The following is a 13915-nucleotide window of genomic DNA, read 5'->3' as shown; positions in this document are numbered from 1 at the left end:
TAGGCCACTGTTCATCCACGAATTTTCTTCCGCACGCACAACGATTCCTGGGGGCAGTGGAATGCTAGGTAGCGTCTTGCGTTTGAAAATCACATACGGGCGCAGTTTCGTGCCGTCAGCCAAAGCGCATAGCATGACTGTGCAGCGCAGCTTGGCATTTCCGCCGGTCAGCACGCTGACTGATTTGGAGCCCTTTTTTTCCATGGTCGTGTCCATCGGCATCTCAAAGTACACAGGTGTTTGATCAGCATTTCCCACCTGAGACAGCAAATAGCTGTGCTCCTTCCGAAGTGCGATCACATATCGTTGAAAGTTCAACAACTTTTCCTCGTAGGCTTCAGGAAGCCGCTGGCACATGGTTGTTCGCCGCCGCATAGAAAATCCATGTCTTCGCATGAAGCGCTGAAGCCATCCACGGCTTGCACGAAACTCACGTGGAATGTTCAATTCCCGGGCCAACTTCAGGGCTTCCATTTGCGTCATCTCAGTCGAAACAGCGTGGCCACGACTTCTCTGCTCCTCAATGAACTTCGCAAGCTGCGTCTCGAGGTGGGGGTACGCGCCAGTCTTCGGACCCCGAAACGCTCGCCTGTTCCGGTTCGTTGCTTCGAGACTCTCTTTTTTCTTCCTCCAGTCGCGAATGCACGACTCGTCGACGTCATGCTGTCTTGCAGCAGCTCTGTTGCCGATTTCTTCGACAGCGGCTATAATCTTTAGCTTCTCTTTCGCTGTGAAACACTGCCGTCGAGTCGCACTCATGATGCCAAAACAAAGCAGGCAAACAGTGCAAACTGGGGTAAGTACACTAAACAGCGCCTAACGCGAGGCTCAACAATGCTGGCCTTTCGTTGGCCCTTCATCGGCTTGACAAGCGTCGATGACGATGGGGATGGCGGACTACACGGGGAGGCTGCCGCACATTGCGGTGAAGCCGACCCCCCCCCCTCCCAAGGAAAAAATTCGCAGATAACCCGCACCCCCACTTTTTAAACGCGTTTTTTCACATTTTGGTGCGGGTTATACGCGAATAAATACGGTAACAATGAAGTCTGGCTGCTGGGTGTCTGTGCCGAAAGGTAATGGAATGAGAAATCCTTGAAAAGAGAAAAGAAAAAGTCAAATGCGAGCAGCTGCACGATCAGCCGCCACCCCAACTGCCGCCGCGGACTTCTCTCCGTGAGAGATGCCTGCCAGCCTCGCGCACATCTCTCCCGTTGCTTTTCCACCCCTCCGAACACATATGGGCTGTGCCTATAGCTCTGCGCCGCGCCACCCTCTGTAACACGAATGGACCGCGCCAATTGCACTGACAACGCTGCCAGTGCTGCTCCCAGAGTGCTCCCCGGGTCCTGACAATTGGTTCTTTATTCTATGGCCCTCATTGTGCGTATTTCTGCTAACGGATTAAGTCACTTGTGCTTATCTATGTTTGTGGTGTCTAAGTCATGCTTGGCCACATTGTTTCTCAGCCTTGTTCGACTCACCGCCGAAACGAAAGATGGCTGATCCGCCTGCTGATTATCAGCAATGCACGACGTTGCTGGTGAAAAGAATGTGCACTACTACAGATTTGGAAACGAAGTGCTTCTAATCGATGAGGCAATTGTCATGAATGTGCTTGCATCGGATAGCAACAGTGATGGCCACGACGGCAGCACTGATGCGGTAGGGCAGGCTGCCTCAACACTGCCCCCGCAGGAGGTCCTGTAGATGCGCACGTGACGCCATGCTTATTAATTTAGTTCGTAAGCGAATGTATAAAAGTTTACACGGCAGATAAAAAAACTATCCTTGTTTTTTGTATAGCTCGCTATTAATTTGCTCTCATAATCGATGCTTCGCCTTTCGGGCAAAACTGCGACTTCTTTATTTATCGCAACTTTAGTGCATTGGGAGTATATCGTCCAGGAAGCAGTTAAATGAGTCGACACAATAAAAAACCGGATCGAGGGAGGTGGTGGGGAGAACTGGCCTCCCCGCCATGAGAGCTTTCTCGGAAGAGCTACGCCATCCCCAATTTTGATATTTTTTAAAAATGCAATCTGGCTATAACGATTATCGGTTACGTATAACAATGAAATTTTTGTGACACTTGAATACTGTATAAGTGGGTGCGACTGTATTTACAACAGTTCTTGGTTTCCCTGTACTTTGGGGACACTGAACCTGCACTTCGTAGTAGCGATATCTTCAACAGTGTTGACTAACCTTCACTTTTAAAATACAGAAACTGTGGGGTCTCTCCTCCCGTGCTCTTGGGACAAAGGAACGACAACACAGTAGTGCAAACAATCACAAGGGCATTTATTGCACCTTTCATAGATCAATGCCTGCTAGCTGAGTTGCTATACACAAAACATGCCGATGGGCGCGCGACAAATCTAGAAGTCCGACTCACCGCGACCGGATACAGTCAGAGGTTCATGAAGTGCATAACTGTGGAAGTTACAAGAAATAATGAGTGCCCCGACCTTCATGTGCAGCCCTAAGTTCCCTGTGTCCGGCACAAAAATATACTTTAGAAATGACAGGATGGAAATTATAGTGCATCCTCTACGTGTGCAGCACATACTATACTGTACAATTCGGACTTTGCAATACAGCAGCTATAATTTTTTTTTTCATCTTGTCTATTCCCAAGGCCAATGCCTAGGGCTGGAGCCAATGTGTGCGAGAAACTGAAGTGGAGAGACTACTTACCAAAAAATCTTCAGTTTTAATGCTAAACAGGTCCCTAAAGTATCGAAAGGCGACCGGAGCGTACGCCTTGAATTTGAAGTCGCTATAGTGATGTGCTGGTGTGAGATTGCTGCCCTCCCTAGAAAATGACCAAAGAATAAAGGGACGATGAAAACAACGTCTTAAAAACATTTGCGTTGGTACAAACTAAATGCAGGTTGAGTGCAACCATGATATATCTGTCTGAAAAAACATTATCACACTTTCTTCTATAGAATGGAATGAACTCAAACACTGGTGGTCTGGCGTTCGCTGGAATTCTGTATGGTAAGATGCCACTTTTAGGAATATGACATTGTAGTCGCTGAACCTGTGAATGTGAAATTGCAGTAGCTGATGCTTTATTTAGTTACAATTTCGACTTCTTAGTAGCAATTAATTGTAATTAATAACAATAAATATGCCAATGCACAGGTCCAATAATTCCTTCATAACTGAATTTTTATGCAGTTCTGACGTCTGAAGCTGTTAAATGTAACGTAACTGAGAGTACTGTAACTAAATATGGGTACAAAAATCCTGTGGGGAATGCTAGTTACTGCTATCCACATGCAGATTTTCACATTATGCGGTGAATTGCACTTGTCAACTTGTCAGATGTGGATGCCGCATGCATCCACATCTGATTGATCAGATGAAGGATCAGAATTTCCTCATAGTTAAATCTACGTGAAACTTCAGATCCTGCACCACTTCTAATACAGCAATGAAACATTCAAACTGCCATCATGAAGTAAAGATGCATTCTCGTCAGTGGTGTATAGAAATGTGTTACAAACTTGCTACTCGGACTTTCTATAACAGAGAAGCAAGAAGTATGCAGTGAAGCACCTTTAACTAAAGATACACTAAAGAAGAACACTAAGCCAGTTTAGACTGATAAAGTATACTTTTAAAATTCTGTGCTAGTTAATTTCACGGTAGGAGGTTGATTACTAGAAGAGAAAATAAAGGCCAAGCTTGAATGTTTCGAAATTTGCGCCAGAATGTTAGCGCCGATGTATCAGTAAAACATCACAATTTCGAAGTATTTTCGACACATTTTGGGCAGTTGTGGCACAGTAAATGTTTTCAAAACTTGCCAAGTTCAGCATGTGGCTCTTTTAGAATACAAAGAAGTCTATGTTTGCTAACAAAAAATTATCTAAGGCTGAGCAGACACCGTTAAATTTCACGACGTCACGGAGAACTGGTATGGAAACTTCGAGGTGGCATCACCACTTGTATTTTGTTTTTGCATCTTATCTAGCTTATGAAGTGGATTCTTTTGATATTGTAGAACCATAATTTCCTACTACAACTCAACATATTTTTCTATTAACTGTCTGTTTAAAGGTACTCCACTGCAAGAGCACTCATAACAGCTAAGAAATGAGCTGGCCAATTCACAGGCAATTGCATTAGTGGCAAACAGTCATCCAGTTTTAGGCAAAATTTGTACGCACAAATTGCACCCAAACCACAGAAAATTTAGAAAAACATGTTTATGAAGTTGTGACTGGTGAGATCAAGGTAGTTCAGAGAATGGGCAACCTAGACAACAATATGAAGCATGGAGGAACAAACAAAAAGCTTACCCAGGAAAGAAGATTGACTCTACCATGGCAAAGTCCTGCATCAATAAATCGCGCTCTGGTTTCGATGCCAAACTGCCAACGGCATAGCCTATGCCTAGTTGAATTGAACCTATAATTTGTGATGTTTGAATCTGCAGAAGAATGGGAGAGAAAAACACATACACAGAGGTCACAGATTTTGTCAACATTACATTGTTATCTAGAACTTTGTAATATGGAGAGACTAATATATAATGAACCTTAATTTATACTCCTGTTCTGAACATAATGAGATTTTGAACAATACGAGAACAAGAGAAAGAAAGATGCAAACAATGAATGGTAACTAGCGACTCTATGCCAGCAACATCAACACTAACCAACAAAAAACACAATGTTTACTATTAAGGGGCCAAGTATAAATACAAGAATAGCATGAAAAGCCGGTGCCATAGCCTAAGCTATTTCTGTCTTGCACCAAGAATGAAAATATAGTGTGCTTTCATTAGACCAACAACCCAACAATCCTGAAAAATGAAAGCCTAAAATCTTATATTAAAGCAAGGACAACCACAATAACACACATGCACATACACACATGCTTACTTTTGTAAAAGCTTAAGAGGTACAAAGCCCTTGTGTTACCTAAAACATTCATTATCAATGACACATTTGAGCTGAATTACCTTGACATCAGTTAAGTCAACCATGAGGGGTATTGTGTGTGTTCATCTAGTGGACATGTCTATTTCATCTGCTGCTGAGGTCCTGATTGGCTGGGCTGGGGTATGCGTGAGGAGACAGGTTCCCCCTGCCAATCAGCACTTAAGCAGCAGACAAAATTGACATGTCCACTAGATGGACACTTGCAGACTACCGTCCCATATTAAAAAAAATCTGTAAGGCCCGCCCATTTAAGTTACCTCATTAAATTTGAACACTGGAAGCAATTATATAACTCCCCATTGGAGCTGTTCAATGAATTAACTGCATGCCGGATAGGGAAATTAACATGTTGGAAAAATTGAGTGCGTACCAATAAACCCTCTGGGCATTCAAATGAATGCGCTGCCACATTTTTACAATGCCACATGACAATATTGGCTAAGTGTGGAAGCACTGCTAAAATTGATGAGTCAACTACGAAAGTGGAGTAGAGCAGCTTTGAGGAATCAGCTTTGAGGAGAACCAGTACAAAAAGAAACTGTGCAGAAGGAAGAGATAAAGAAGATGAAAAAAAAAAAAAAAGGAAGTCACCAACGATGATATGTGCTGAGGAAAAACACCATGCCCAGTATGGAACACAAGCGGTACGTACGACCCTCAAGGTACATGTATTTGGTATGTTAGGATCTTTAGGAACTGATACTATCTGTTTGCAGTGATGCCATAAATACAGACAAGGACCCAGAAGACAGAAGGAAAGACAGAAAGAAAGAAAGAAAAGAAAAGAAAAGAAAAGATGTCGCATGCTGGAGTCCAGCTGGGCAGTGTTGTCGTGACATCCGACTTTATTGATCGCGAACAAAGTATGAACTGCTGTACTAAGCATTAAAAATAGCAACGCCGAGCCTCTCTACTGCTACGTATATTGCCAATGGGGCATTTTTGAATAGTGACACATGGCACACAGCTCTTGATTCCAGACAATCTTGTTTTTGTAAGTTCTCACTCTATAACGTTCAGCATTAACAGCTCTATTAGGGCCTTAAAGAGTGGGAACCAAGACTTCCCTATACATTAGCACCATCATCAAATACTGCACCTGCACAAATGTGTGACAAGCAATCAATGTCCACAAATACCACAGATCTATTTTGTGGAAGTCTGAACAGACGAAATCTGTTCGTGATAAAACTGCACAAGAACACTGGAAACAATATTAATTTTGATTATTCAAATGGGATAATTCAACTGCCCTTTTTATTCAAGAGTGTTCATAAGTGCCAAAATACATTCCGCCTTGTGAAACACTTCTCTTAATATTAAAGCTTTCAATTAATTTATATATGCACAATCCTGCCTACGTCGTTGGTAACACTAAATAATGGCTATTGGCTGTAGCATGCCATGCAAAAAACATACGCAGCAAACAAAACTGCAATAGAACTGCAAAAAATGTAGGTGATTCCTGCCAAATGCAGACTTAATAGGGACAGTGGACATCACTTTAAGCCCTTACAACTAAAAAATTGCAAATTTGAGTGACACGACAGCAGAAAAATAAATACTGAACTCTTAAGAGACTTAAAACACTTGTAAAACATTAACATAGTGACAACTATCATATCACTATACTTCTGAATTTTGGCAAGCATAGCAAAACAAGTGCTACATTTTCAGTAGTACACAAGCACATCAATAAACACGCTGGTATACTCACTGCTTATGCGGGTCTTTCATTTTTGACAGGCATTATTCATATTTATCCTTAGAAATTGTTCAAGCCCAGCAAGTCTCGAATTATGTTCTTTCCTTTGCTCCGAATATTAGACTAATACTAACCCCGTAAAGCAGCCCAAATCAAGTCAGCAAACTTCTCAGGCAGCAAGCCTGGCTGGAACAAAGTTTCTGTAGAAACATGCTAGAGTTTGCGATGCGTAATCTTGCAGAAGCAACGCAAAACATGTGTGAAAGAGAAATAAGCTCCAGCACATGTTAAAACAAGATGCCATATTACTGTGCTCTGACAAAACAAGCTCCTGCATTGTGTGCTACCATTTCACATTTACCAGGAAAGAACTTCCGGCAAAGTCATAAAGGTCAAGACTAAAAAAGAGAAAGTGGCCTCAAGCTAGCTGTTTTGTGACCTATTCAAAGCAGCAACAGCAGGTGACCTTCAGCAGTAACTCATTATACAAAGGATTAAACGAACAGCTCCTTGTGAAAGCTGCTCTCTTAAGGAACAAGAGTGAAGACAGGTTGACACCCACTCAGCAATGCTTCAAACATAAGAAACAAACACACGTGCACACACATGTGATCTTCCTTATGTACTCAACTTCCAATTTCTTTTCAGCCCAGGGCATTTAAATTGGTTTGCTTCACGCACAAGTGCTGCAGCCACCTGTTTCTTAGAGGTACTACTGCAGGCTACCATATTAAAGCAATCGTTTGAATTAGGGGTATGCGAAAAGTTATTTTTGAAGCCAAATCGAATATGAATTGGATGATGCCAGAAGCGAACTGAATCAAACATTGAATACCCTTCATATAGTTTGCGAATAATGAATAGCCCTTATCACAATTAATATATAAAACAAACTTCATATCCAAGTAGTCTTAAAGTTAGCCAGTTTCTGTCATTACACAGTACGTTATGAAGTGTTGCTTATTAAAAGCACAAATAGAGCATTAGGAGCTAACAAGTAGTTTTTTCGTATGCACAGCGCTCTTCAGAGAATTCTAAAGATTGCTGTACAGCTAGTAAAGTATGGTTACCTAACTGATGTCACCTGCTCCACAAGGCAAGTTTTTGTGTTTTATGTCTAAACCATACCTGTGGGGATGAAAATTTACCATTGCTCCAATTTTATGTTCATTTGGGAGCAGTTGACATTTTGAAATATTCAGAAAGTACTCAAAGAATATTTGTATTTACATATAGAAACTATTCAATTTAAAGCCGAGTTGAGTTGGACACTATTTGATTCATTATTCGAAAGTTTCGCGCATTCACACACCCCTAATTTGAATTAGAGTGTCAGTGGGTTTCATCATGCGCTGCTACTATTTTAAGTATGCTGCTCAAATGCCAGGAATGCTGGCCGTGACTCCGTTTTTGTGCCGCATAAACACAGTATTACCATCGTTTGCAACGAGACGATGCACTTTCAAGTGTTCGAGGACTGCAGCACCCACCAAGTGTATGACTACAAGTGCCCCCTAAGCAGCGTTGTAGCGAAATGCCTGTGCTGAAGCTTGCTCGAGTTCTGAAAAGCAACAGCTAATGTCAAAAGAGAGGAGCACGTGCCTTTTTGTAAGTGATCTGGCCCTCCTCGTCGACCCGCCGATGGCCAATTTTCTTCTCCTTGTCCAGCTTGCTTTTGTAGGCTGAACTGCCAGGCGTCTGGGGCTGCACAGTCGTGGGCGTCTTGTTGTCCGGCTGCTGGTATTGCTGTGCTGCGGTAACCTGCACAAGCAGAGGTGGTCTAAACACAAGCATCAAAATTCCAGCACAGATTGTGACACCAGGCGACAACAATTTGTTACCATGTGCACTACATGTGGAAGCTGGGACTGGGTTTTTCTTGGAAAGTGCAGGGTCCTCGTATGGACTGATATCTTAGAGAACTGTGAGTGCTATAACTGGTTCTTAGGCCCTGCTCCCTCTCTCCTTTTCTTGAATGTAGCAACCCGACTCAAAGTGGCTGGACAGGTGCTTTTCAAATATGCTTGGTATGAAGCAAGTTATGTTCTTATATCCGACGTTCCAATAAGGAATTCTCACAGGGAGTTGTAAACTTCACAAAGCTCGCTCAAAAAAAAAAAAAAAACATATTTCTGCAGCTGTACACATTTATTGATTCTGAAATGCATGAAATGTGGCAAAACTAAATTTCCAGCAGACTGAATTAATTGACGTCTGAAGGCAATATAGTTATAACAACCACTTCCTAATACAACTTTGCAGATAATTATATATTTCCAGTGATCAATCAGGAGGACAAGGTCACACTACTATGGAGCCAGCTGCTAAGCAACAGTGCAGCACCAAAGTTACGATAGGTAGGGTTAGGTGAACACCTGAGTCTAGATCATGCCCAATGTTGAATTAAGTAGGGTGCACCCATTTCCTCTTTTATCACTACACCACAGTTTCAAGGTATCTTGATTTTACATGCAGCTACTTCAACTACAGCATTGTGCCTTGGGGAAATACATATTGGTGTAATTTATGTTTAAAACAAGTACAAAATCAAGTGTTTCCTGTCATTTTTAGATTCCTGCAATTTCGATACTCTGATTCAATGTAACAATATCTTTATCTATTTCATAATAATAGTATAAATGCACAAGTAAATAACAAACCAACTTTTCAGCTCATTGATTACTTCTAATATTTTGCTAAATACAAGTTTTAGCAGGTTTGCAGCTAACAAGCATTTTTACTTTTAATGACTTTCACTAATTATTGCAAATATATTTAAGCCTTCACGATAACCAAGTTGTGAAATTACGTATATACATTTACACATTAAACAATATTCCTTTGTTAAGATCATTCATCAACTCTATAAAAGGTTGCTTATTAAATACATAATTTCATTCTTCTATGGTTTTGTGCATAAGTAATTTCTTATTTAAATGTTTCTTTGTGTATCTTCATATTCATTGCATTGTTGTTCCAGTAAACCCGGTGACAATGGGATCCTCATAGACATGCACAATCTTTCTATTCTTAAAACATAAGAAAAATTGATTGATTGGTTGAAGCCAGTGAACATGAAAGTGCATTGACATGTTTGACTGTATCCTGACTTGTTTGAATTTTAAGTGTTAATGACATCTATATTCAACCACGCTACATGCATACAATAGATTTAAGGAAATATATCTACCATGAAAAATGTGGTTAGGTGGAAGCTTCCAGCTTGTATGCTCCACAATTCGAACCACATGTGTGATTCTGAGCTCTCTACATGCACCTACAGAACCACTCTCAACAAAGTTTCTTGCATTAAAGAAAGGAAAAAACAAAAACAAATTCTGGCGAATGTTTGCAGTACCTTCTTTTAGGCCCAGAAATATTTTACAAAAGTAGGCAGAATAAGAAAACTTTAAACGAATGACAGCATCAAGTTTAGGAAAAAAGAAAGAAAAAAAAAGAAAACCAGTTCCTTATGAAAATTTGGCAAACTGCTGTAAATTGAGCGTTCAAAGTGGACAAAGCTAAATAAAGTGCCAACTCCAGTAAATACTGTTATTTTGTCAATAAAACTTTTACAAAACTTGGTTACGCAAACAATTTCATGTGAAATGCAAGATAATACTGACACTGAATTGGCATAAAATGACTACTAAGCTTCAATTGCTCTGATATTACATTAAAAGATACAACTATATTTAGCCTTTTAACTGGCAAGATACGAAAGACTTGGTGTAGAATTTTTGATTCCTTTATTTGTTCTTGATAATGCAAAAATACATACCAAATGAACTATGACAACGTTTCTCTAAGAACTATGCAAGATGCAGGAGGTCAACTATATTGTTGAGCTGCCAGTAAAAGTAAATATGTGGTCCAAAACTACTGTTTGGTACTTTCTGATACCAGCTGCGCACCGTTTATTTAGTTATAATATTAACGAAAAAAATAAAAAAACAAAAAAGTTGTTTGTAGTTTTCCAATGCAGAAACAGACCTCACTTTGAACATTTTAACATTTTAAACCAGAAGCACCTGTGTGCCATAGGAAACAGTGGCCTTCCTGCTACGTACCATTTGGAGAGGAAATGAACGATTACTTTACTGCCACGGCAGACAAACTGCCACAACCTTTTTTACGCACTTCACTTAGCAATCCTGAGGTATTTTCATGTAGGAAATTTTTCTTTCTTTTATGTTCTGTGTTTTATCATATAGAGGTAGCCTCTCTTCTTTGTCGTACCGCAAGCCTTGGCGTCAGTTACGAAGATCAATACAAAACTTTAGCTCTTCAGTGTCATCGAAGCGCAAATTTACTTAGCCTACACAAATTATTATTACTTCATGGCATAGATCGGACAACAATGCCAGCCAAAGGACATCTGTGATGCCTGCTGACTGTTTTTGACATTTTAAGATCTACATTTTGACCAGTTGCTTTATCGCCACTTGAAGCTCTAAGTGGCTTGGAAAGTGTGAAATTTTCCTGCCGTAACGCCCTCTCGATATGCTACAAAATAATATTTTGTTCCCGGCCAGGTAGGGTGAACATAACTGGGGTAACTAGAAGCTAACAAACCAAGTTCTCATGGGAATGTGTATTTCCGCTGCTTGTGACAATTTCTTAATTTGCCCAAAATATTAATGGAAATGTGCACTTGACACTCTATATAACCACTAAATGTAATATTAACTTAATAACTTCATTCAGAAATTGTTAAAGGCTGTGAAATGCAGTACTTCTAGTGCACAGCACGAAAAGCATGTCTCGACCCTCAAGTGGCAGCTCAACCATTTTATGGATTGTCATCGTGCACCCCTTACAGGATATCTAATAGCAAAAACAGTTTGACGTCTATATGCTTTCTTGAGATGCATTGCTATGCAGATAAAAATGACAAGCTTGCTTATACAAAGAAAACAGTTTTTATAGTGTCAAGAATATGACCACCACGCACTACAGGTGGAGACTGACAAAGCCTAGAGTTTTGTCATCAAAAGATTTGCTGGTGCTCACAGTCAACATTTTTGATCAGATCGCTGTTGTATATGCAACTAAATAGAGACAAATTTAAAGGCACAGACTAATATTTGGAGTTGTATTGTTTCTACAGACGTCACCAAGTCAACAATATTGTTCAGCTGCCCATTAAAGGATTAATACAAATTTGAACTGCAAATTTCTTGTGACAGTTCCTTTCTGTTTCTGATATGCCCATGCATGTCATTACAAAATAAGTTTCATGATGTCGTAGTTAATTATTTTTCTAAACTTGAAGTGTTAAAGTTATATTAAAAGAAGCAGAGGTTTCATCTCTATTCAAATGTCTCAGAAATATGACAATGCTGTGATTTATATGCAGAAATATGTCATTCAGGTGTATCCCCATAGTACCTGTCAAGCTGAAGCTCTGTGATGCCATGGCTAACAGGCAGGGGAAAAGGGAGGGGGGGCTATTCTGCGAGCGTTAAGTGCCTGCCTATTTTAGTGCGCACCGAATGGATAGAGCTTGAGAGCTGGCGGTGACGAATGAAGCCTGCCCTACCGGCTTCGAGCTCTATCAAATCAGCGTGCTTAAATGGAAAGTCAATTTAGTGGAAACTTACAGAATAATCCCCCCCCCCCCCCCCGCTCGAGCTATGATTTGTCTGTGTCAGCTTTATGATGATGAATACTTTCAAGTAAGCACATATAGACTGCCAAGGTCAGTACTGGACTACAAACAAAAAAACCTACCATTGTAAAAGGAATGTGCAGAAACTCAGTCTTGAACAAAGATTCCTGCAACTAAAATACTAACTGCTTGTATCAAATCGCCATTAGATCAGGCTCCGTAGTCCCTGCTAGAGTGTTTGGGACAAAAATGTATGAATAGATAACAAATTTGCCAACAATCAGTCTCAGTCAGTTTCTGTTAGATAGTGCAGAATCCTAGCCTCTACCAGAGAAAGTACAGTATAATGCCTCTATAACAAAGTGCTTGGGGCCTCCAAAATCATTCGTTATACAAGTCCCTTCGTTACAAAGGTTGCCAGCACACTGCACAGCTTATAACAGAACTGAGAAAGACTTATTCCTTTGTTATACAGGTCATTTCGTTGAAGTGCTTGTTGTAGAGGCGCTCAACTGTAAAACTATACTGATTGCCAGAACTGCAATGCGCACAAGAGATGAAGGACACAGACAGAGCGAACAAACAAGGTTACGATAAATCAAGAAAAATTCACCCAGCTTTCATTTCTAAAGCAAAGTGAAACAATATGTCTGTAAACTGTTAATAGAAAGCCCTAATCGCACTTCTGCATTCACTGCAAATCATACTGATGCCAATGACAACAAGGACATACTAAACTACATTTAGCAGCTACCTAGGAGAACCACTACTGTCAGGACAAAGTCATACCTGAGAGATCTCCCAACACTACAACACTACGTCAACTAGACCCACCATGTTACCACACCATCTGATCATCTGCTGCCTTCAACTGCATTTCCCTTCCCTTGGTGCTCCTCCTATAACTGTAACAGACCATAAGTTATGCGCTACCCAGCTTCTCTTGTCCCTCAACTAGACTAGTATCTATGAGTGCTGCAAGACTACTGCGTTGCCCAATGTTCACTTATCATCTTCCTTTCCAGTGCTTGATGCATGGAACTAAAGCTGGAAATATACATTTGTAGTTACTAATCGCATCTGTCACTGTTTCATGCAGTGACTGAGGCACTTATTCGACAGTTCTTCCTTTGATAGAAAAGAGAACAAGGGTCAACATAAGCACTGCTCTATTGGGACATAATGTATTCTAAAGTCACAGAACACTGCCAATGCCTTTTTGCTAAAGGTTCATGATGTCAGACTACAAAAAAAAAAAAAAAAAAAGAAACAGCTTGAAGAATATGTATAAGCTAGTGCTCTAGCAACTGAAATTTTTTCAAGAAAGGAGGAAATTGCCCTCGAGGTTGAGACAGCTGTCGTCTGCTTTAAGAGTGCCTTATCTGGAACTGTAAAAATATGTTGTGCGGTGCAGAAAATTTATAGTTATTTAACTACCTCCCATATTCTGCACAAGTGGAATACAAAGTGCATTTGCAAGAGTGACCTGTTTTAACTAGTGTTAAAAATCTTTAAAAAAAACCCCACAAAAGCAGAAAAACTGGAAGTAACTTTACTGCAGTAAAAAAGAAGCCACAACAGAAACACGCATGAAATGACACCACCACCTGTGCACAACTGACAGAGCTGTCAGAGAAA

General features: G+C 40.5%; 1 protein-coding gene across 6 annotated transcripts in view; it reads right to left on the bottom strand.

Annotated features, from left to right (window-relative positions):
- The window catches only part of LOC142583037 (uncharacterized), a 158713-nt gene that overhangs the window by 139868 nt on the left and 4930 nt on the right, over nucleotides 1-13915 (bottom strand). For all 6 annotated transcript variants that reach the window (XM_075693288.1, XM_075693293.1, XM_075693290.1 and 3 more), the window contains exons 3-5: nucleotides 8269-8427; nucleotides 4317-4447; nucleotides 2701-2818 (exon numbers count right to left, since the gene is read on the bottom strand). In XM_075693288.1, coding sequence (XP_075549403.1) covers nucleotides 2701-2818; nucleotides 4317-4447; nucleotides 8269-8427 — 408 coding nt within the window. The remainder of the gene's footprint in view (nucleotides 1-2700; nucleotides 2819-4316; nucleotides 4448-8268; nucleotides 8428-13915) is intronic.

Source organism: Dermacentor variabilis, chromosome 5, assembly GCF_050947875.1.
Source record: "Dermacentor variabilis isolate Ectoservices chromosome 5, ASM5094787v1, whole genome shotgun sequence".
NCBI classification, from domain to species: Eukaryota; Metazoa; Arthropoda; class Arachnida; order Ixodida; family Ixodidae; genus Dermacentor; species Dermacentor variabilis.
Note: the sequence above shows the minus strand (reverse complement) of the source record. Positions and strands in the feature narration are given on the sequence as shown.